This window comes from Anser brachyrhynchus (genome assembly GCF_964034855.1).
Source record: "Anser brachyrhynchus genome assembly, chromosome: Z".
In the NCBI taxonomy this organism is placed as follows: domain Eukaryota; kingdom Metazoa; phylum Chordata; class Aves; order Anseriformes; family Anatidae; genus Anser; species Anser brachyrhynchus.
The window spans coordinates 17,953,045-17,977,153 of NC_137697.1; the positions used below are offsets into that span (position 1 = coordinate 17,953,045).

The following is a 24,109-nucleotide window of genomic DNA, read 5'->3' on the forward strand; positions in this document are numbered from 1 at the left end:
GCCCATTTAAAATCCAGAAAAGTGGAAAAGCCATACCATCTGCAGTACTGTCCACTTTTACTGACACTGGTCTAACCTACAAATCGAGGTGTATTTGGCTTACATAAAAACATGCTGTGGCCTTATTCTTTATTCATGCAAATAAAGATCCCTCCAACAAAAGAGTACATTAGTTCAGTGGCACTGCTGAATTAACTGTTGCTAAAGCAGTAAACCACTCACAAAACTAATTCAAGGGGACCCCAATCCAAGCACGGTATTTCTGCATTTCAAAAGCTGTTATCTACATAAATATTTCTAACAGTGTACCAGAGAAAAAAAAGGATACAGATTTATATTCTCAATACCAAAATTTTAAGAAAAAGGCTTCTGTTGTTGTTGTTTTTTTTTTTTTTACAGTTTGAAATCAGAACAAAACACTGTAGCTGCATCAAAATGATCTTTATGGTCTTGTCAAGCACAGTGGATTTGGTTTTCTTTCTTACAAAACAAAAAACAGTCTTGCTATGTGATGATACCAACAGATGACAATATCTAATGCAATGACATTTGAGAAGTACTACCTCTCTAAATATCATTTCAGAAGTTTTTCCATTTAAAACACTTGTATCTCAAAGACAAAGTTCTGCCCCCTTGGACATATATACACATGTTCATCTTGGCTTCCCCCAAAACTCTTCTTCTCTATGGGTTTGCTTGGTACTTTTATTCAACTACTGACGTACTAGGAAGAAAATTAATAGCTCTGGATCTTTCCTCTTCACAGGAAAAGACTCGGTTCTGTAAAAGTCACGTTGTTTATACAGTTAGTCATGTTATTTGGAAAACTAAATGCTGTTTAGTACCTGGACAAAACAAACTACCTTGATATAGATTAAAAAAAAAGAGAGAGAATTCTTAGGTTGCAAAAGGAAAAAAATTTTTGAATTTTGTCATCCTCCATTCCTGCTACAAACTAACTCAGAATGCAAGAGGACACCTCTGGCCCTTACCATTCCATACAGGTGCACAGGACAAGGAAAAATTTTGTTCACATGGTATATGCTTGCCTTGCTAAGAATTCCAGTGCCAGGAACACAAAATGAAGTAGTCAAAAGTTGAGTCCTCAGAAGACAGATCTGAGAATTTAACATTAATTTTGCTAAGAGGTGTGATCTGTGATGCAGAATAAAAATACAAAGAGTAATTTCTGTCTACTTGAGATAAATGATTCATGCAAGTTTTTATCTTTTTTTTTTCCATGTAAAGATTGTCAAAACAGCATTACGCTATTAAACAACTTCACAATGAAAATTTATCAGCTCAGTATTTTTACTTTTTTACTGACCATCAAGAGACTAATTTAGACAATGACAGAATAAACAGAATAAACTATGAAAAAAATCGGCTGACAAAAGTCTCATGTAGTTCAACAAGGAGTGCAGAGTCCTGCACCTGGGAAGGAACAACCTCAGATTGTTCTGGACATGCTGGGGGCCACCCATCTGGAAAGCAGCCTGGCAGAAAAAGACCTGGGGGTCCTGCTGGACACCAAGCTGAACATAAGACAACAACGTCCCCTTGCTGCTAAGAAGGCTGTTGGTATTCTTGGCTGCATTAGGCAAAGTATCACCAGCTGGTCAAGAGAGGTGATTCTTACCCTCTACTCTACACTGGTAAGGCTTCACCTGGAGTGCTGTGTCCAGTTCTGGGCCTCCCAGTACAAGAGAGACATGGACATAATGAAAAGAGTCCAATGGAGCGCCACAAAGATGTGGAAGGGACTGGAGCATCTCTCCTACGAGAAAAGGCTGAAGAGAGCTGGGATTGATCAACCTGGAGAACAGGAGGCTCAGGGCCTTATTAGTGAGTATAAATACCTGAAGATATGATGTAAAGAAAAAGCCAAGTCTTTTCAATGGTGCCTAGTACCAGAACAAAAGGCAGTGGGCAAAAAAATGGAATGCAGAAGGTCCCATGTGAACATCTGGAATCTTTACTGTGCAGAGGATGCAGCACTGGCACAGGTGGGCCAGAGAGTTCGTGGGGTCTCCCTACTTAGAGATCTTCAAAACTTGCCTAGACAAGGTCCTGGGCAACCTGCTCTGGGTGTCCCTGCTTGACCAAGGGAGTTGGATCAGATGGTCTCCAGAGGTTCCTTCCAAAACCTGCCATTTTTAGTTTCTGTGACAATAATGAACTCTCATACTGTTATAGTGTCCAAGAAAAAAAAAAAAAAAAAAAAAAACTCAAAGTGAAATTTCTACAGGTGAACGCTATCACAAAACCAGCTCTCACTGTTTTAGAACCTAAGTTAAATCACAGTCTTATCCTGAAATAAGACTAAACACTTAAGACTCAGAAAATATGAACAAAACGTTTTGAAGTAAGTGGATAAAGGAAGGTGAAACAAAAACAACATTCACAGAAGTATTATCCTTGTTCTGTGTAATTGCTATTCATATTATACAAAGTCCCCAGGGTCCCGAGACCCTCTAGTAAATACCCTACATAAGGCCTATTATCTACCACATTACAAGAAGCTGGTAACTCTCTCCAATTTCTGGGATCATCATAGAATCATAGAATGACCTGGGTTGAAAGGGACATCAAGAATCATCTGGTTCCAACCCCCCTGCCTATGGCAGGGACACCACCCACTAGATCAGGTTGCCCAGGGCCTTGTCCAACCTGGCCTTGAACATCTCCAGGGATGGGGCATCCACAACCTCTCTGGGAAACCTGTGACAGTGCCTCACCTCCCTCTGAGTGAAGAACTTCTTCCTAACCTCTAAGGGAGAGAACCTCTAATGCTCAGAAGCTCCCCAGTGAAACTGAAGGAAGATGCTTCTGCTGACAACAGTATCAAAAAAATGTTCCCATTAATTGTTCTCATAGAAAGCAGAGAGCTGCATCAATAGGAAAGATGGAGGAAAGTACTTTTGAAACACTGTTATAGCACCTAAAAAGTAACCTTATATTTGGTTAGAACTCCAACACCTCAGGAGTTCAAAGCACTGTAGCTATACACTTCTCTCTTCCTTATAATACATGAACTGGTTCATCAGATGAGATACCCAAAACGATGAAAACAAGCACACTGCTATTTCAGTAATTAATTTAGAATTACATTCCTTAAGTTATTATAAATATCTTTACTCATTCCCACCTCCCCCCCCCCAAATCCATTTTCACATACGCTGGTACAATTTGTTAGCCAGGATAGCTAGCAGTTTCAGTAAAAGCCTGACTAATCCATTCAAGATTATAAATGTAGCCTTTGGGATTACTGAATTTAAAAGTTTAGCAATGCTTTATGAAGGTAAGTATAAACAGCCTGCTGATACTACACTCATTTAAAATGTGTGTGTGTACTTGGAAGTGTAAAGTTTTTACTTATTTTAAAATCTTACGTCCTTTTTTATAAGATAGTATACACAAGTCCTTCAGAAACTCCGCAGCGTACTTGGATAATTAATAAGCTCAGGAAGACCTTAATATTCACTACTTGTTGCTGAGACCTTATTTTCAACGGGAATTTTTCATGTTCTCTGGAAACTGGCTCCTTTTGCAGTTAAAGGCCTGCAAGTTAGCACTGATGTAGGCCTTCATCTGAGACTCCAAACTGTTCATGACTGTGATCATCCAACCAGGACGGGGAAGCCAATACAGAACACACAGTAATAAACCATATTAAAGTACCACAGTGAAAGAAAATACGCAATTCTGCTTTGCAGTGCCAGAGTAACACTAACAAAATGTCAAGTTATTCAGTCATAACAGTAAAAATGTAGTGCTGCCAACACTGCTCATACATACACACTGGGGGGGGGTTAAACTGACTGAACCATACCACCTACCAATTACACGTCTTCACTCACTGTCTAAATTATGCCAGTAAAACCTGATGCGTAACACAGCTCTAAAGGGGTACTTAATTTCACATATGCGAGCTGCCCTAGTAAAGGAACTACCTGCATGCAAAAAAAAACTGATTGTAAACAAATGTTTTTGTGAAAAATCAAGGTTTTTCTAAATAAAAGAACTGTTTTAATTTGAATTTCATTCTTTTTTAAATTAGAAACTTGAGTTTTCTTATTATGAAGTATTAATGTCCACATGTAACAATAATATTTGAAATATGAAACCAAAGACCCCTGCAACAGATTCATTAACCTGTCTTTCCACTAACAAGAAAACATTGTTCCTTAAACAAAAAGCAAAACAAAAAAACCCTACACATCCCCCCAAATCCAGCCACTATTACACCTTTTATGGAAAACCCAGGAGAGATCAATTATTTTAATCACTGTTTTAAAGATTTCTGCAGGGAGTACAATGATTCCAAAAATAGGCCACATACAGAGCAGTACAGAATTTGATTGGGAAAGCACAAGTTATAATAAAAGGTTCCTAATCCAAATTAGTGCTGCTGCACCTGCTGCTATTTACATAAAAGAGAAAAGAATAAATACTGTTCTTAAACAATAGAGAAACAGATCTGCCAATAAAGTGCAATTGCCTACCCATAACTGCAGAGGATGAACAGCAATATTTTCCCAGGACTGCAAGATTTTAGATAGATTAAGCACAAGGCTTTTTTGAATCTATCACAGTAATGGTGGTATAGAAGCAAGCAAATATGCACATATGCAGGCTTTGAAACCACCTATTAAAAGCTGTCAGTTCTCATCTTGATTAAGCACAATAAATCAAAACAACTACAAAGTATATTCTCACATTGCCTGAATCTGCAATAAAGTGCTGTTTCAGAAGAAAAATACTATTATAGTAGGGGAGGTTCTGCCTTGAAATTCTTATAAAAAACATTATACATGGTTAACAAAACATTTTCCACGCTGTTTTGTTCTCCATAATTTTAAGAATTCTTCTCAATTATAAAAACATAAAATATTCAATAAGATCCATCTGTTCTACCGGAATACTTTGCATTGGCAATTATGTAGTGAAAATAACAGCAGAAAAAAGTAATTTGTGTATCTTACTTTCCCAACTTCTTAATCTATACTTTAATAGTCTGATATATTTAAAGACACACCATATATTAATTCTTCTACTCATTAGGTTACCTACTAAATATATTACTTTAAAACTAACCTCTATATAGAAGTAAGAACAAGAAAGCTACAGAAATAAAATAAAAATAAACACAATACTTATAATAACCATACCTAGTAATAAGAACCGCATTATCATGGTGGGCAATCCCATTTTCTGGAATGGTGTTTCCATCACTTTGGTGGGAGAGAATGGATTTCTGCCACTTACAGAAGCTATCGAGGGACTTGTCTGCATGGTGGTTTATCTCCAAGTTTGGCTGCAATACAACATGCATACCAGAAATGTTCCAAACAAATTACTAAGGTCAGTTGTTAAGCCTTTTGAAGACTAAAGCGGGACTATAATTAGAAGCAGTGGTTTCTAGGAATAAAATGTTCTTGCCAAATTTTATCTCTGTAAAATCTGACCCCAAGTTCAGTTGCACATTATTGAACAGGCATTCCTTCTGCTCCAACTTAAATAATTACTACATCAATACCAATACATAAATAAAATCTGAATATTGATATATAGGTCTAAAAGAAAAGCTGACATCCCCAAAGGTGTAATAAAACATTAACCTGAAGTAAAGAACAGATATCTCTGGGATAATATGAGGGAAATATTCCTTTGAACTGTCTTCATCTTGATTAAAGTATTGAAAGATTACAAGACAGGTTTTATATTCAGATGCAGTCATTTCAAGCAATAATTAAATGAAGTATATATTACACAGTAGCGTAACTTGTATTTCAGGGATATAAAGCTAAAGTGCAACAACTCTTACCTGATCTTCAGTGAGGACAATTAAACGTGTCACTATTATATTCACAACGTTTCCTAGACTGGAATCACGATAAAGTTTGGCAACCTGACCTCCAGAAAATAAGAAAAGGCACAAAGTCAGACAAGAAACACTATGCATTTCCTAAACAGTTAAAAATTAAACTAATCTCCTGGTCATTTTAATTCCCTAATGTTAGTTATCACCATCACCTGCATAAGATATTTTTCGATCAACAAATGACCATTCAGGAAAACAAATATACTACTTGTCAGACTTTTCAGCCAAAAAAAATGTTTATAACTTGTTTCATAAACCATTCAACATACGGAGCATTTAGACTGTTGATTTAAACAGAATGAAACTGTATAGTTTGAAATTAATCTGAATGTAACCACATGAAAGACAATGTAAGTGATCACAGTATACTTCTTAGCAGAAACAGTACAGCATTTCTCCATGCTAACTTTCGCCATATTTTAATTATTAATTCCTGCAACCTGATGCATAATTAAGACGTTACTATGCCAGTACAGATGCTTTATGATTTCAGAACATGCACATTAATATTAGTACAGAAAGGGATGAAACTTACAATATTCATTACACTCAAAATGTAGTGCTCAATGTCTTTGCGACCATGATATCCCACCATCATTTTGTCTGCTACTACCAGTGTCTCCACAAACCGTTCAAGGCTTACTGATCTCTTCTGTCGACTGTGACTACTTAGCGTGTCATTGACTGGAAGTGAAGTTGGAAAAGCAGATGCATCACTCATCCACCAAGGTTTACTGCTTCTTGTGAGGTCTTCTAGGAACCAAAAAAAATAAACACTTTAGAGGGGTCACTGGTAAAATTCATTCAAATGCAGCTGGTTTATGTTGAGATTATCATCTTTTAGCTTCTAAAAACAAGTCTTTCTTGAGGCAAGGAAAATTTAAATTTATATATTTTTTTAATTTTAAAATACCTTATACAACAGAAAAACAACTTTGTATCTAATTTTCATATTCTGGACTCTCCATAACTTGGCTTAGGACAATAAGTCATCATCCTCTCTCAACTGATCTGATCCTGTATATCTATGTTAATACTAAAGATTAGTTACAGTTAACCATAAGAGCATTTCAGAATTTTAAGAACAGGATAGCTAGAATATTTTGGGGGAAAAAGTCAAAATAGAAAATTCCAAATTAAGGTAAAAAGGCATCAATATAGACTAAGGAATTAAACGGATTGATAAGGCAACAAAAAACTTTTTTTTTCCTGCTGTGAAACTCCGTAATTAGGCAATTAGAATAAAACACCTAGCACATTTTGGACCAAATAAATTATTTTTCTCTTTAGAAAGCTATTTTACCTACCTCATGTATTAACTATAATGGGAAGTTCAAAATGATCCAACATAGGTTAATTTTTGGTTATTTTTAACATTAATTTTTATTCAAATACATTGATTCTTGTACTCGTTTCACATAAATACTCTGAAAACATTGCTTTTATGCAACAACTTGATTATTACTGATGCAAACAGATGGAAGTATCTGCAAAAACCTGAATTCCTGTCCTCAGTGCATATCTGAACCTCCATTCCCTGCAGAACTGTCACTTTTACATATATTAAGTATTCCTTTTCCACAAAGACCCACACAGATCTCAAGTTTAAGTTTATTAAAATGGATAATTAAGCTGACTTTACATAATTAGGATTTCAAAACGTCTAAAGTTTCCGTGCTAGTTATGGATGAACTTAAGAACAATACAAGGTTAATATATTTTTTAACTGATTGACTAGGACTGCTCGAGTAGGCAATACCAGAGATGTCAGAACTGTTTCGACTAAGGTAAGCCGAGATAGGACCAGTACCATCTGTGAAAAAGCAATGCTTTATGCAATCCACCTAAACTCCACTATTTCATAGGGCAGTAACTACATGACAAAGGATGTATGTTCAGGTCAAAACCAGGAATACAAAGCTTCAGCATTCCCAGTGTTGCAGTATCCCACAATATTTTGTGTCTTCAGTGTTGGCTTTAAAAGTTGCATTACTTTAGAAAAATTGAAAAATGCAAACAAACTGGGTACGTGACAAAAACACTCGTAATGAAATTGTCCTCGAAGTACAATGTGCATGAAATCATAACAAGATTACACCCATTCTAAAAACATAGTATCAAGTATTAAAGCCCAGTGAGGATTCTATTATCAGTACCAAGCTTTAAACTGTTTTCATCCCTATTCTAGGGAATTTGAAGTTACTTTGTTCAAAGATTTTCATCTCACTTAAGCAGTGACTTAAGAATTCCTATAATTATCTCTGATAACTTCTGAAGTAAAATTTTTAAAATCCACTGCTTATTTTCAAGTAGCAGAGGGTGTTGTCTGGGGGCTTCTGATGCTCTTAGAGTGCTGAGTACTTTATAAATATAATGTTGCTTCCACATTCATTCATAATTTTTCACTCAAAGATGCAAATCTGTTCTAAACATTAGAAAACCAGTGAGCTCATGCTGAAAACTTTCAGAGAAAAAAAAAAAAAAGCAAAGATTCTTCTGGACTCATCTTGATAGCATCTTTCAAATAAAAGTCTCAGGAGATTTCAGGAAAACAAACATTTCTCCTTATCAGATGAGAAGCTTAGGCTTCAGCTGTTCTCAAAGTAATGGGCATGTTGGAAACAACACTGAGTACTTAGGCTCACACTCCAGAATCAATTGGTTCTCATGCTGTTATACTTTAAAAGCACTGAAAGGTGTGACTAAATTTTCTTTAAAAAGCCAAGACGTTTCCATAAAAGTTTGCTGTATATTTCGCAGATAGATTTTTGTGGCAAATTATGCCATTTTTCCACCACGTTCACAGATAAAAAAAAAAAAAAGCTTGAAAAAAAACTTAATCTTGCATTAACACTGAGTGTAGCTATTGGAAAGTAAAGGAAAACAAGGGGGAGGCGGGTGTCAGAAAAGCACTACAATTAACCCCACAGTAATGATTACAAAAAAAGAAAAAAACACAGGAAATTAGATTGTAAATTAAAGCTGAAAAGAAATCCAGATGTGTGTAGATAGAGTACCAATGGTACTCAAATTTTAAGTCAGTCCTGTGAGGATGCTATGTGGTGGGGAAGAGAGAGGAAGGAACACAACACACAAAAACAAATAGAAGATGACTTCAAAATGCAACAGAAAACTACTTATTTAAGATACAACTGTGAGAATATTTAAATGAAACATTATGTACTACTACAACCTCATTTAACTGATATACAAACATTTTTCGTTTCAGAATGTGCTCACTGTAAAGTTTGGCATGAATAAAAACACCAGGTGAAACCACACGTAGTAGTGGTGCCATCCCTAAATAATTTGACACTTCTCAGGTTTCATATGTCAATTTTTATTGTTTCTCAATCATATCTAAACAGTCTGTATAACTGCAACAAATTTTTTGGTCATTTTGTTTTTAAATTCATGTAACTAAAGCAGGTTAAAAAATTGTATACTTGCAACAAAACAGAACTTCAACTCCAGACAAAAATGCAAGTATACAGCTTTTCTGTAGAAAAGCATACTCCTTAAAATTGTGCAACGGCAAAAAAAAATGGACCATAAGTACTTTGCAAGCTTAACATAGTGCATGCTATTGGACATCAGTTTAAAATAAACATTTAAATAAGCTATGCAGACAAAAAAGCATATCACAGGTAACAGTCCATAATATATTTTTATTGCAAAAGTAATAATGAAGAATTTTAGCATGCCATCTAAACATTTATGTTAACATTGTAATTCTAAGCTATCAAATAAATTCCATTTGACATCTTAGTTATACCTGCCTACTCCACGGCTTTAAGATACCTTTGTTCAGAAAACCACTTAGATGATGTTACTGGTTTTGGACACAGAAGAATGAAAATGGAAATCAAAAGTTTAACTCTTCTAGAGGCTGGTTCTACAAAGCATTCTGCAGGATAACCCAGTGGCCTCAAATCCCTCTGAAGCAACTGGAATTTGAAGTTGCTCAACTTCTTAGCAAGGTCTTAATGATTTTGGTTACATTTAACAAAACATAGTTAAGTTGGTGACAATATACACACAAAATATTAATTTAATATTTCTTATTTTTAAAATGTTATGTCTAACTGCTTAAAAATCTAACGCAGGTTATGAAAACCAGACACTATTCTATCCTGTATTCTTATCTGAACCTAAACTACCTGCCAAATAGAGAACTATTTTTATTCCTACCTCCCCAGTTCTATTCTTGTACTGGTCACCATAGTTCTACTACCTACTATGAAGCGGTCCATCACTTGATCATCCCAACAAATTTTGACCATCCTTTCACCAAACTCCCTGCCTCGCTTTTTGTCAATTACTGTAATTTTTTTCAGAAGGGTCTGAAACAATACTCTTTGTCTCTATCAGCACAAAATCCTCACCACTTCCATGATACTGAACAGGTATATGATAAATTTAGGTCTAGATAACAGAAAAAACTCAGCAGAACAGAATGTGAATAGCAGCACAGATACACAAACACATTCCTCCCAGTATATTGTACTGGCAGTAGTATTCTGAAATTAAAGCTAAAACCAGTTTCCCATACAAAATAAATGATATTCTTGCAAAAATGCAGCTGTAATTTTGTTAACTTGTTGTGCCTTTTTTTTTTTTCTTTTTAAACATGGAATTGGAGTGTTCAAAACTTCCAAAAACAGTGAAATGCCCCAAAGACTTATTCTACTAGCAGAAGAGTTAGTAATTACCTGGCTTTAGTTGTAGGGTTTGAAAGCTGAGAAACTGAAAATTAGTCTTTGATTTTATTTTTTAGATATTCTGGAGATACTTTGGATGCCATGTCACTTTGAGACAGAGGTTAAACAGTGCTCAGAAAATGAGTTGAAAAGGTTTTGGTAGTCAGACAGAAAACATTAAAATAGCATGTCACCTGGAAAGATAAGATCTTGCAGTCTGGGGGGAGAACAAAATTCTTCAGAAATTTTCAATGAGTGCAGAAGTATACAGAACAACAGGAAAAGAAGCTGAGATGAATGAGCATGAGAGTAATGAGGATGAGAGCGTGAGGACTGCAAAAAACAGGGGGGAGTTATTTCAGTGATTAAGGGCTTCAGAATGTGACAGATGTGAAAACTAGGGAATGCACAGGAGCTTCCAAGGATAACAGCAGCATCATATATGTAAAGGAATAGATGCTAAGGACTATTGCATGTTTTGAAAAAATGCATGCAAAATGCAAAGCTCTGATTAACCTATGTTCCTTAAGACAGATACTGCCAGAATAGTTGGATGCAACCTCAAAATAGTTGCTGCTGCTTCATCCGCACTTGGAGGAGCCTGACTTCCTAAGCATGAATAGAAGATAACATCTGCATGATCCATTCTTTTTCTAGAGATATTAAAACTGTAAAAATTGCATTGTAGTACATTTTACAATCCTTCCACTTATTTCAGGAGGCTTATGTGACAGCATACCCTACAAAATGAAAGAAAAAGACGGATGCTTCACAGATGTCTACTTTAAAATGCATAAACTGGAGCATCCACACATATTAGTTCTCTCATTTTACAGTCAGCACACAGTAGTCATTAGAAAACTTGTTTCAACATCATTAGAAGCATGTACACCAAATAATGCTTCCAAAACTAAAACAGAAGTTACTTACATAAAGTTTAACATTTGCTATGAGTCTAAAAACAGTTAGAACCACTCAGGAAAAAATCCCAAAAAAAAATAGACAGTTTATTCAGCTAGTGAGAGTCAAAGTTACAATTTCTAAAAGAAGCAGCTGAAAGAAGGTACATCAATGAACAGTGATACTATTTTAAGATTAGTATTTGCCAGCCTGTCCTGTGCACTGAACCTCATGGAATACTACTGTCCAGGACTGTAGTTTTAAGAACAAGATACACATAAATGGCAAGGTTAGAACATTTTTCTGCTTATATATATATATATATATTAGTGCTATAAATCTAAAACAATTGGTCAGATTTACTCAAAGCTGTCCTCAAAAAATTAGTTTTCTGCATCACTTTAAGGAACTGAAAATCATTTCAAAACTAAGAGTACTAAAACACTAAAGTGTTTTTGTAGGTGTTGAAACTGTGCTTTGGAAGAAAAATATCTCAATCAAAACTATATGATCCATCCTGTAAAGCACCTTTAAATCACATTCTCAACTATCATGGAATAACATTAACCCACTAAACCAAAAGCCAGTATCAAAACACCATAAACGTAATGAGAAAGGTATGGACTCCAGCTCCAGGTGTATTAGTAATCACAATACTAACATATTTACTACACATCAAGATTTCTCAAATGAGATGGAACACTTACTACACACTGAGCTGTAACACAGTCACTCAGGTCACACCTTCCAGATGGGAAACAAAGTAAATTTACAGTGCACTGAGCACAGGAAGCCTGTGCTCGTCACTACCAGTGTACACAATATAGGGATAAAACAAGACTTACTCCCAGTGCTGTGTTTTTACATGGACACTATGTTCTTGATGTGAATCTGAAAAAAAATGCAAAGCTACTTTTTGTCAGGGCACATTGTATCACCCAAAAGGAGGATTCCTATTGCTACGTTGTACCTTACCTGTGAACCAAGAAAGACCTTAAAATGCAACTTAAGTTAATATATTTTAAAAGCAATGAAAACACAACTGATACTCATACTCATTTACCTGAGACTCCACAGTGACCATGATCATATAGGTGTTGCTGGTACATGATAGACTTTTTGTATATAACATGAGGATGACCATTCTCATAATTAAAGTCACTGGAATTATCAGTTATATTCCTTAAAGGCTCAATAAAATACTCTTCATCTTCCGTAGCAATAACTCCATGCTTAAGGAAGAAAAGAAGAAAATAAAAACTTGCAAAAGACAACATAAAACTCATATTAAAAAAGCTAACATAACATTTGACTATCATTTATTTCTGTTAAGAAATCCACAGCTATAAGTCAAAAGAAAATGCATGAACCAGCTCTCTTCCAGTGACTTTAGTGAGAGCAGGAGTAAATACCTAAAAGCAGCACTATGAGAAAAGAATAAAAATATCATTGCCTTACTTATGGAGTTCTTTCCCACCATTTTTAAGTAGATGCGGTAAGAAAGGAAAAGATACTCTTGGTATAGGACAAATAAGCTGTTCAAAGACCTGTTCCAAAACTATATGATTCACAGCCATTAAAAGTGACACCAAGCCAAAATGGTATTCCTCAAAGGGTGAGCCCAATATCCCACTGTGATGCCACACTAGCAGATGCTTAATGCTGTAAAAACTGCAGGAAGAATTAATTTTAGAAAATATTATTCGGCAAAAATACTCAGCGTTTTACATCCAGATGCTGAATTCCAAAACTGAGCTGGTTATTAAAATCAAATTATTAACTTAGACTACACTATCTACAAAGCATGTATTCCTTAAAAGGTCTCATCACAAATTTTTGGCAGATCCAAGTTGTTGCAGGCTATGTATTAGACATCATGCTCTGTAACAAATGTATATTTTTCCCCTCACACTGCAGTGCAGAATGGTAGATATTCTATTCTCATAACTTTCACATTTGTGAACTCTGCTTCTTCCAAACAGGAAGTGGTTTATAGAGGAAAGGGGAGACTTCAGGCCAACTATGCAATTTCCTGAATCTTCAGCAATTAAAACTGAACTTTAGCAGAAAATCCAGTTTGGGGATCCTTTTGGGTATAGAAATACTGAGGAATAAGCCCTGACAGACAGACTCCCACACTTCTATTTGCTAAATAAATAATTCCAGTAACTTTATCTAGGAAATTCTGAATGTATAATCTTTCTACGCTAGGAGAAAGAGCTACTGAATCAGCCTGGAGACTGGAAGCAGTAAATTCTGCATTCACATCCTGATCTGATGAATCACAAACTGATGTAAATCCCATTAAAACCACTGTGAAGACTGTTCAAAGTAACACAAGAAAGCATCCATAACTGCACCTTAATTCATCCTTATTTAATCCAACTCATGAGGAGCTAAGAGTATTCAATAAACACCTCATATGCTATTCCCAAGACATATCTTCAAACATTTATGTGTATGTCATCTGAACTCTGCAGTGTTCCAAGAGGCAAGCCTATCTCAAAGTACTTCTTAAAGGCTGTAAACATCACTCTATCACTCTGAGAAGAAACCAATAACTATGTTTCTATCACACCTTCAATCTGTAAAGCAAGTACTATGTGTGAGGATTTGGGGGGTTTTGGGTTGTTTTGTTTGTTTTTAAAGGGGCTATTTTTGTTTTCCTCCAATAAGACCTCTAGGATAAGGTGTAAGACCGCTTGCTCTATAGATGATCCAAACAACCCAAACCCATTTCTAAGATCAGGAACTGCCATTGTACTTTTGGTCAAAGGTCTTCTGCTGCTCTTTTGTGTATCAACTGCCTGCTATTCTTCACTCCTGGGATAACCAGATTTCAGTAACAACATACAACTTTTAAAATAAAAATGCCTGTATAACACTTCAGAAAGAACAATATTTTCCAAATGTAACCCTATTATATATTTTTCAAAAATATGGATGCAGTTCATTTTTCATTTGTGTGTTCCCTACATTGTGGCTCCAACAGTAACTGTTTTCTCTTCAGTGGTATTTTTCATTGTGAACTTAATTATTTACTCAAGAAGGTAACATCAGGGTCTATATTCAACTGGACACCAAATTTTCTCATAATGCTTCGTTACTTGAAGTCTAAGATTTTACTACAAAATAAGTCACTTAATGGTACGCTGCTGCTTAAACAGTCTTGAAAAATATAAACTGAATTGTAACTAGCTTTGCCAGATGTGCAGAAGGAACCTTGACAGTCTGGACTGCATCCAGTCTGGATGTCAGACATCTGGGTTCAAGTGAATCCCGAGCCATTGTAAGCTCTGGTATTATGTTCCCACAGGAAAAGAGGTGGTTCTGGCCAACACCATCAGGCTGCCTGCTTTGAGCCAAGTCTGAGGAGACAGAGGTACCATCCAAGCTGTGGCCCTGTCTCTGCAAGAGAAGTGCCTTAACCTGACTCTGATTACTCTAGGGCATACATCCTTCACGCCTGTACTCAAGTCCAGCAGGTAAATGAGTTTTAAGAAGTAAGATGACTGCAGTGGAAGTAATTTCAAATGCCATAAACAACACTTAATTGCAGCATGAATTTTGCAAACAAACTGTGTAAAGGAGAAGTAAACGCTACTACAAATGTCTGTGAACTGTGACAATAGTTTGGAGGTTTCTTCCAGGTGCCAGCAGAGAAAAAGGCTGGGGAAGTATCATCCATTTTTCCTATGCCTAGTCAATGTCCAATCTCATCTGTCCGAACACTATGTCAGATTAAGAAAAAGAGATGTTAATAACATGTAGTCAAGGAACTGCAAGTAAATTTTAAGTTACACCTGCTACCAGGCAGTTAGAATATGCACGTGATCAGTTGTGGCAGGTAGCCATGTGATTTGATAAACACTGGAAATTCACTTGCCCTGCATATACCCTTCACATAAGCCCTGCATACTAACACCATTTTAAACCCAGTGTAATCAATTTTGCTTGCAAATAAACTGTTCTTCCAGTATTAATTCAACAAGACCACTTGCATCAGTTTAACGCGCATGAGCGCATGATTTTTTTAGAACCATTCCAAATTCTGCACAAAAGAAATACCTATTTCAGTGAAAAACAGCATTTATTCTGGTGCCTAGAGGTGCTTTCATTGTATATACATTCACTAATGCCCAATTGATAGTGGGAATATTTGGAATTACACTATTCTATCTGAACCAACATTTTAAAACCCATTTCTGGCTTATCTCCTGTATGGGCAAAACAATGTTTCAGTTGAAAAGGGAGATTGAAATAATGCCTTATAAAGCATTAAAAGGAAATAAATGTAAATGTGTTGTATTTTTTGTTTTGTGTGTTTTTTTTTTCTGTTCATTTTGCTATCACATTTGAGCTTACAGCAGCTTCCAAATTGAACTTCTACTCCAAAATACAAGAAATATTAAGACACAGGAACAATCAGCAAAATGTTCTAACAAAACACCATTAATTTAAGAAATAAGCTGAATACCCAAGTAGGTTACTACAAGTAGCATTCCCAAGACTATTATCTAAAACAGATTGTTTGAGGTCCTGTCTTATCCAATCCCACTACAGATTGCCAACTCCTGCTAACATATATAAGGTCTGGATCCAGCAGTTTGACATGCTCAGACAAATCTGTGAATCTACATGGAGTTCCCCTGAATTTGTAAAAAGAAAATCTCTGTCAGACTGTCTAGCTGGGGCCTCACCTTATTTCAGACAGGGGATGTCCATCAGCTACAGAAGTAACAGTTAACTTGGCTCTGGGCAGCCTGCTCTAGTGGTTGGCAACCCTGCCCAGAGCAGGGTGGTTGAAACTAGATGATCTTTAAAGGTCCTTTTCAACCCAGGCCATTCTATGATTCCATGAACATCAGTTATAAAATTAATTACAGAGGACAAGTGCCTTTGCCCCACAGTACTACTGGTTTCCAATTTCTGCCTGCCTTGAACCTTTCTAGACATTATGCTTTACATTTTTAACATAAAGCAGTAATAACGGAAACTTCTGAGAATGTGTCAGTGTTCTTCAATGCGTCTACAGGTCTACAGCTGACTCTATGCTTCAATTTATGTCTGAGGAAACAGGCTGCATTAGCTTAACATGTTCTTAAGGATAAAAAAAAGTGATCTGGCCTGGGACAGCACGGTATGGGATCTAGTAAGACATTTTAAAACTAGGACAGGGACTGCTTATATGTAATTTTCTGAATACTGAGCCTATACTGCAAATACAGATTATTACCAAAGAGAACTCAAAGTACACCTATCTAGAATACAGAATCTTTTTAATTACTTCTGACCTTTTAAATCAGTTCATAGATTACAAATCTTAGATATGATTCAAAAAACATCATATGATATACAATTTATGATCTGCAAAAGTAGATGCTTTCTTTGTGGTAGAATCAGCTTCCAAATGAGCTAATCTAAGAATATGAATAATTTATAAATATACTAATTTTTTAATATATTAAACAAACACGAAACCTTCCTGCAAAACAATTCTTCCTTTAAGTATGTACAGTCATTCTTCTAGACATTTCTTGGGATATCTTTATCTTATCTAATTAGACAGAGGTATCTGTGCTACCTAGCACAAACATTACTCAGTGCATGGAACTTTACGTGCCATGGAAATCCTTGGCCCTTTACATTAAGTATTTCCTTGGAGCTACAGTAGCCCCAAAATGATATTTAACCTCTGATTCACTTTCCTAATAATCACCACTTCCTACACATGTTAAGGTATTTCCTGCTATTGGGCTTGTCAGCTCAAAGTAAGAAAGTCCACTGGTGTGAAAAACTTGTTTGAACACTCGATTAAGAGCTTTGACACCCAGCAGTGGACAGAGGTGGGTCAGAACAGGACAAGTTTGACTTCTGCTCAATTCCACTATTATGTGCTCCAAATCTTTTCTTCAAGACTTGTTCCACTCAGAATTAGATGAATCTTTCCCTTAAGGTGAAGTTCTCTCTTCAGCCACTGTTTCTTATTTTTTTTCACTTCAGGATGACAAAATCAGCTTAGGCATTGCTTCAGCTACTTCTGACTCAGCCTTGTTGCCTTGCACCCAACAGCTCCAAAATACTGCTCTTTGCAGGCCCTTTCATGAGAAGGCCAAACCTGCAATCAATCTACAAATATAATATCCACTACAGTAAATATGAGTTTGGAAGCCAGCAAGCCTGATAGACAAGACCTTCAATTTCCTCACATGACTGCTCACTGGATTACAGAGCATTTCTCAAAACTTCAGACAATTTATAGCATAATCAGGGCCCAGCCAATGGAAATTGCTGGAACCAAACTTATGTAGCAGCCTGTAATTCTGGGGCGTCTGGTAATTAAAAAGAAAATAGAGAAGGAAAGGCTGAACCAGGAAATAGTGATGGGGAAACAAACTGATGGCTGTTAAATTTTACTATAGTGAAACACAGAAAGCCATTCTTGCACTGGAACTCATCTCAGATACTACAGATGTTCTTCAAATTCATACAATTTATGTTAGTTAAGCCACGGTCTCACGTACCCACCCTGTATAACTAAAGAGAGTAACTCAGAACATTCTGTAGGGGGAAGAAATTTTACTTATCTGGCAATACTGACACCTCTCAGGGAACTGGAATAAATGGAATGCTTAAGTTTTGCTTGTGAGTAGCACTCATCGTTTAACATTATTACTTGCTTTAGAGTTACTCAACTTAAAATGACTGGCTTTGGGACAGATTTTAATCAAAGACTATGCAGAATATGACTGGCAGTCTCTTACAGACCAAAAATCAGACTGGAAAATACAACAAATGTCTTGAGCACAAATACATTCTGACCATTAATTCAAAACCAAATAATAGCACCCTTAATATTCACTGCCAATTGCTTTATTAAACATGTTCTAACCAGTAGCTTTATAATAAGATACTTGCCAGTAGGAATCATCATTTTAAAATAACTCTGTGATGGATTTATCTGAATTGAGTGGTAACTCCCATAAGCAGTGCTCTGGGACACTCTGCCAATGCACTCTGACAGAGGAGTTTCTGTGCTGTAGAGGACCACATTGAGTCCAGCCTACCACTGCAGAGGTGGAAGGATTAGAAGGATCCCTACCTCTTTGATAAAGAACCATGTGTCACTGCTGCTTCTGGAGCATGACAATAGCCTCGAGTGCATGTCATTCAGCCTTTCTAGCAGATGCAGTGGACAACTGACACTTGCAGTCGCAAGCAAAAGGCAGGACTCAATAGTCCCAGTCATGACGTGCCCAAAGACCTGAGGGTGCCATAATCCTCACTACAAATACCAGGAAGAAATACAAAAGAGCTAACAATAACTAACAACACTGAAGATGACAACTTAACTAGGCAGCACGCCACACTGAACTTAACTTTGAAACACAAAGCTAATGTATGACACCTAGAACCACAGAACTAGGTCTTGAGCCCAGCCAAGCAGCACGGCTGAAGGTAGGGAAAACACATAACAATGGGAGCGCCAGAGTCACTTAAGGGTGTGAGGCACGGAAGCAAAAAATGATTCTGCTTTGCCTCAAGAAGACTTCACTGAGCAGCGACACCTACCACGCTGCTAAATTCTTTGAAGAAAACAAGTACCATGAGGAGCAAGAGACTGGGGAAGTCAATACGAAAACGTGTCAGTTCTCCTGCCTCATCTTACTCTTGTTTTCCTAACATGACAGAAAAACAAGAGTTGGCAAAAGCAAGAGCAAGTGCTATTGACTCACTCCCTGGCAAACATCAAAGAGGAACCAAAATAGGAGCAACATGTCACTGACAGTAGGCTTCAAGGTGGGCAACCTGTCTGCGCCTCAACAGGGAGAAACCCTGGAGATCTAGAGACATGCAGCCTCTTCTAAAAAAGTGAATCCTGAAAGCAGGGATTTGTTCTCCATAGTATTCTTATAGATGACAAGAACTCAAATGCAAAGTGATCTAGTATATTAGCATAAGAGCTATTTCACAATGGCATCAAAAATGTTATTACAAGGGAACTGCAAAACCAAAGTGAAAATTGTACTGAATTCAGACCTATCAGCTCCAAGTCTGCATTGACCAAACTAAGGTACCACATTCAAGAGATCTACATTTTAACTATGTTTCTTTAGAAATGTTCACTTACCCCTGGAAACCCCCATTAAAATATTTTTCCTCAAGAGTACTCCAAAACATTAACCTAGACAGTATCAGGGACAACACAAATAGCTTGGTGTAACGTGCTCTACCTAGGTATGAAGCAGCAGGCTTTTGTTTGTAAATAACATCCCAAGAGTCACAGTTCTCTAGCACTTCTAAGGATTAAAAAGGAAATAGTATAGCAAGTCTGTGCAGTGGTGTTTTTTTTGCCTTATTTACCAGTTACTTAGATCTGTTCGCTCTTAACAAGATTGACCAGCATTTTGCTATATAAAAACAGAATGAATAACCACAGTATATATTTCACTAGAGAAGGTACTGAGCTCTTGATTTAGTATTTCCTAGTCCTGCTCTTTTATTTCAGTATTTTGGTACTCAATAGTATGGCTTTTTTGTTGTTGTTGTCTTCCAGTTTCTGTCATGAATAAGTTTTTTCCTCATGAAAGTACTACTACCGTGCTATCAAGAGATGAACAGTAAAAGCTGAGAATAGAAGAGAGAATTTCTAATCCTACTTTTAAGTGCAACTGTTTGATTTGTAGACAAAATATTTCTAAAAAATTTAAATAATTCCGTGGCTGGTACTTGCAAATGATCTACTTTCCTCTTCATTCTGAACTTATACCAATAATGACTACTACACCAGGCAAATCATCTTTGTTATTTACTATAAGTTTGTAAACCCAAACTCTCAAAGACAGCAAGGGGGGCTCTTCAGTTCAACCAATGTCTCACTGAAGAGATTCAGCACCCTAATGGAACGAGTGTTCCTCCTCCCTTCCCAATTTTGCAACATTTTGATCACCTGTAATAACCTCACAACAGCCCTAATCTTGCAGCCCTAGTGCAGACACTGTAAACACTGAAAATGTTGCCTGCTAGAGGACTACAGAACTGGGTCCTAATGCTTACAATTACGCTTAAAGAACTGAAGACAACTTTTCACCAGGACCCAGATCAGGTTTTAAGGGATTGCTGCACTTTCCTGTGTTTGCTTCTCAAAAGGATTCAAAAAAACTGAAATGCCAGTTAAGTTCTTCCATATTTTAAAAGGAACAAGCACACTATTATTATACTAAAACAGGTAATGTGCACTTACCAGACCATTGCAGTTGCTTAAGGCCACTTTAGTTGTACTGTGTTGGTCTTGCAAATATCCTGTGTAATGACAGTGGTCTAAAAAATCGTGCTTCCATTGAGGTCCATCTTTCCCCCAGTATTCTACTGTAAAATGTCTGGACACCAAATCTGTGTTGAGAGTCAGGTTTAAATGAAAGTGCTTGCCATAGGCAGAAAGTTTAAAAAATAACTTAGATGCTGCCAGTTCTTGGTCATAGGGGTCTGTGCTCCTCCTCCTTCTTGAGGATTTAGCATTTTTCACAGTAAAGCTGAGGAAGGCTCCGTTTTGATCAACCCTTATTGGGATTGTTAGCTGGTAGTGTTCAAGGTAAGACAGGAATTCCTCTTTGTAATCACAAGGTAAGACAGTCCATGGAGTGGGCATAGAAGAGAAGAAAATATAACAGGAAACAACAAGTAGTAGTATAAACATAAACCATATTTTGGCTAAATCTCATCACCCTCATGAGTAAAAGTCATTTTCAAGTAAACACATGATGTAGATAGAACTTTACTAAAGAAAAGAAACTGTTCTTTCCTTCTTTTTAAGTCAACAAAATGTGTTCTCTTTCATATTAATCTGATGTCACTGGAAATAAAGTTTTTAACTACGTATCTTTTCCTATTCACCCAAAATATGTAAACGTGGGGCTAAATTCTACCTAAGAAGGATGTATTCTTCCCATTGATACCATTCAAAGACAAAAGCTATTAGATCCACCTGCAAGAATAAAAACAGTAGTAATGAAAAGTACTGTATTGTAAAACATCTAAATGACTCTTCATTCCATTAAAAACCTATAAATGTTAATGGATCAAAGTAAAATTAGATCCTTACTTCCTAGTTTAAAAACATGATAATGACTTTATGGCAAGTCTTTAAACTGTTATAAAGTACAACATTTTACCAATTTAATTTGCAACGTTTTCGTATGGTTAAAACTAGAAAGAAATTAAAGCAACAATTCAATCAGCTTTGTTATAATCAAGCTTGAACGACAATGAATCATGATAAGACTAAGAGCAGAGCCTCTATGATCTCATTAATTATACAAACATGGTTTAGAAAATATTTCCCAAATGCAATGTAAAAATCAATGACTCTTGTCAGCTACAGAAGTTGGACCCCTACCTTGAGAACTATACGTAAGCCTGTTGTCACTGTGAAATTCCGATGCAACCATGACTAGGCTCAAAATCCATGTCCACGTCTTCCAAAAAATTTCCATAATTTAGAAAAACAGAGAGCTTTTTTTTTTTCCTCCTCCTTGGAGGGCTACCTGTGTGCTATAGAGCTAACTCCACTCCAGAATCGCACCATAACAGGTCTATTTACTTTATTCTATTTCCAAATTAACTATTGGACGTTCCACTTTTTGACGGGTATTCTTTTCCAACAACCTGTACTTTCTTCTAGATCTGCAGTCATTTTCTCAATTCAAAATAAGTAGTTGTAAGATTCCTTAAGATATGAGTAAGATGTTAGACTGGGTAGCTACTGAACTTGCTCCGTTTCTTTTCCTGAAAAAGAAAACAAAATGAGTCAAGTTAAACTTTCTACCAGAACAGATCTGTCCTGCAAAATATTAAGCCACCATAACGTACTATGCAAAATATAACACTGTGAAATAGTATTCATCCATTACCAATTTTAATATCCAAGATCACAATCTTAAAAAAATTACCATTGATCTTTTACTAGTAGCTCAACACAGCTTAAGATGTGCATATCTGTTTCAAGTTGAACAGGTGTGAGAATTTATAAAATTAAGGTTTCTTATTGCTCAAATACTGTGTTCAGGCTTGTTCCAGCTATAATCAATGCACTGTAGTCATCAATTTCAGATGAGAATAGCTATACCCAATACACTGGTAGACACTGGAAGAACCTGGGAAAGAATCCAGAGCAAAGTTATCTGATCTTTCTGCAGCATGTATTTTGTTATTACTTGGGCCTGGGTTCTGCTTATGCAGGCAGAATTTTCATTCACTTAAATGAGAACACTGCATTCTAGTACCAGAGAAACAATTTCAGTATTTGAAATTATTCACACATACATGTTCCGAGATAAAACATTTTTGACAACAAATGCTTAATGTATACAAACTACAGCTGGATATAGAGGAATATATTCTTATTTTCATTTTGCAGATCATGGGATTGGGAGAAAAACACTTATTTGCCCTCCCTAGCCCCATTTAAAACACGTTTGCAATAATACCGAAAAGCAGCTCTAGCTGTGACCAGGGATTAAATGGAAGGTCTCTGCAGCCACCTAACAGTCCAGTAACATGGGACATGAAACCATGTGTTGTGTCAGCTGGTAATAATCAGTCCTCTCAAGCACTCTTAGCACACCTGTGCATAGAGCAAACTGTGCAGAAGCAGGCAGAACAGAACCAGAACACCTGAGAAGGAAAAACCGTTCAAAAACACATTACCAAAAGTGTACACAGTCACTTATACATGCACCAGATGAATTTGCCTTTCTAAAATTCTGGGAGTGATTTACAATGTTCATTCAGACAGGAAATTCCCCTGCAGTCCATGGATAATTTATAAAGGTTGAAGAGTTGTATGTCACCTCAAGAAAAATCAACATCACGCAAACCCCATTTACTAACATCACAGTGAATATCAGGAAACTTCTTAGCCAATTTGAGATGTACCCATTACCAGTAAATGACCTGACCATTCCAATGCCTAATTTTAACATTTCTTCCAAGACAGCACACAGGATTTAATCAGGTTTGGAGGGAGAATAAAATATACTTTGCAAGCATAGTTTGGACTTAGTAATATATTTTTTTCTGGGGAAGCAAAAGGATTTAGCGATGCCATTCACATAAGGCAAGGCCTTATAGGATGTTAATACAATCTCTGATATGGTCTTCCATGTAAAACCTTGATTTTCTAGCTAATATTTAATTACAGCTTTTAGCCTTTTACAAGTTTTGAAGAGGCATAATCAATCCCATACTCTTCAGCTACATTAGTACAATAAAGAATATGCCTTATTTCCAACCTGAAAACATCTAGTTTCAAATTCCACTGAATCTTGCTTTACATGTCTGCTAATGAGCTTTTTTCTCCTTGCACGGACAGTTATAGTCTGATACAATCAACTCTTGACACTCCCTGATAAGCAGCTCAACCTACTCACTTTACCTCACTGCGCAATACAGTTTCCAGATGCCTAATTATTTTTACAGCTTTTTTTTTTCCCTGAGTCCTTTCCAATTTGTCAGCATCTCTTTTCATGCACAGACACCAGAACTGGACAGTAGTCCAGCAATGGCTCCGTACTGCCATATATAGAGACAACACTGCCTCACAGCTTTTACTTAGCCAAAAAAATCA

At 36.4% G+C, this 24,109-nt stretch overlaps 1 protein-coding gene across 6 annotated transcripts in view; it reads right to left on the reverse strand.

The window, feature by feature from the left end:
• Window positions 1-24,109, reverse strand: part of ADAMTS6 (ADAM metallopeptidase with thrombospondin type 1 motif 6) — a 158,495-nt gene that overhangs the window by 131,055 nt on the left and 3,331 nt on the right. For 4 of the 6 annotated variants that reach the window (XM_080574666.1, XM_080574667.1, XM_080574664.1 and 1 more), the window contains exons 2-7: window positions 21,881-22,269; window positions 20,729-21,093; window positions 12,548-12,716; window positions 6,420-6,637; window positions 5,828-5,911; window positions 5,172-5,317 (exon numbers count right to left, since the gene is read on the reverse strand). In XM_080574666.1, coding sequence (XP_080430792.1) covers window positions 5,172-5,317; window positions 5,828-5,911; window positions 6,420-6,637; window positions 12,548-12,716; window positions 20,729-21,093; window positions 21,881-21,977 — 1,079 coding nt within the window. In that variant the 5' untranslated portion in view covers window positions 21,978-22,269. Of the gene's footprint in view, window positions 1-5,171; window positions 5,318-5,827; window positions 5,912-6,419; window positions 6,638-12,547; window positions 12,717-20,728; window positions 21,094-21,880; window positions 22,270-24,109 lie in introns of those variants that run through there. The other 2 variants (XM_080574665.1, XM_080574669.1) reach the window with 2 other exon arrangements.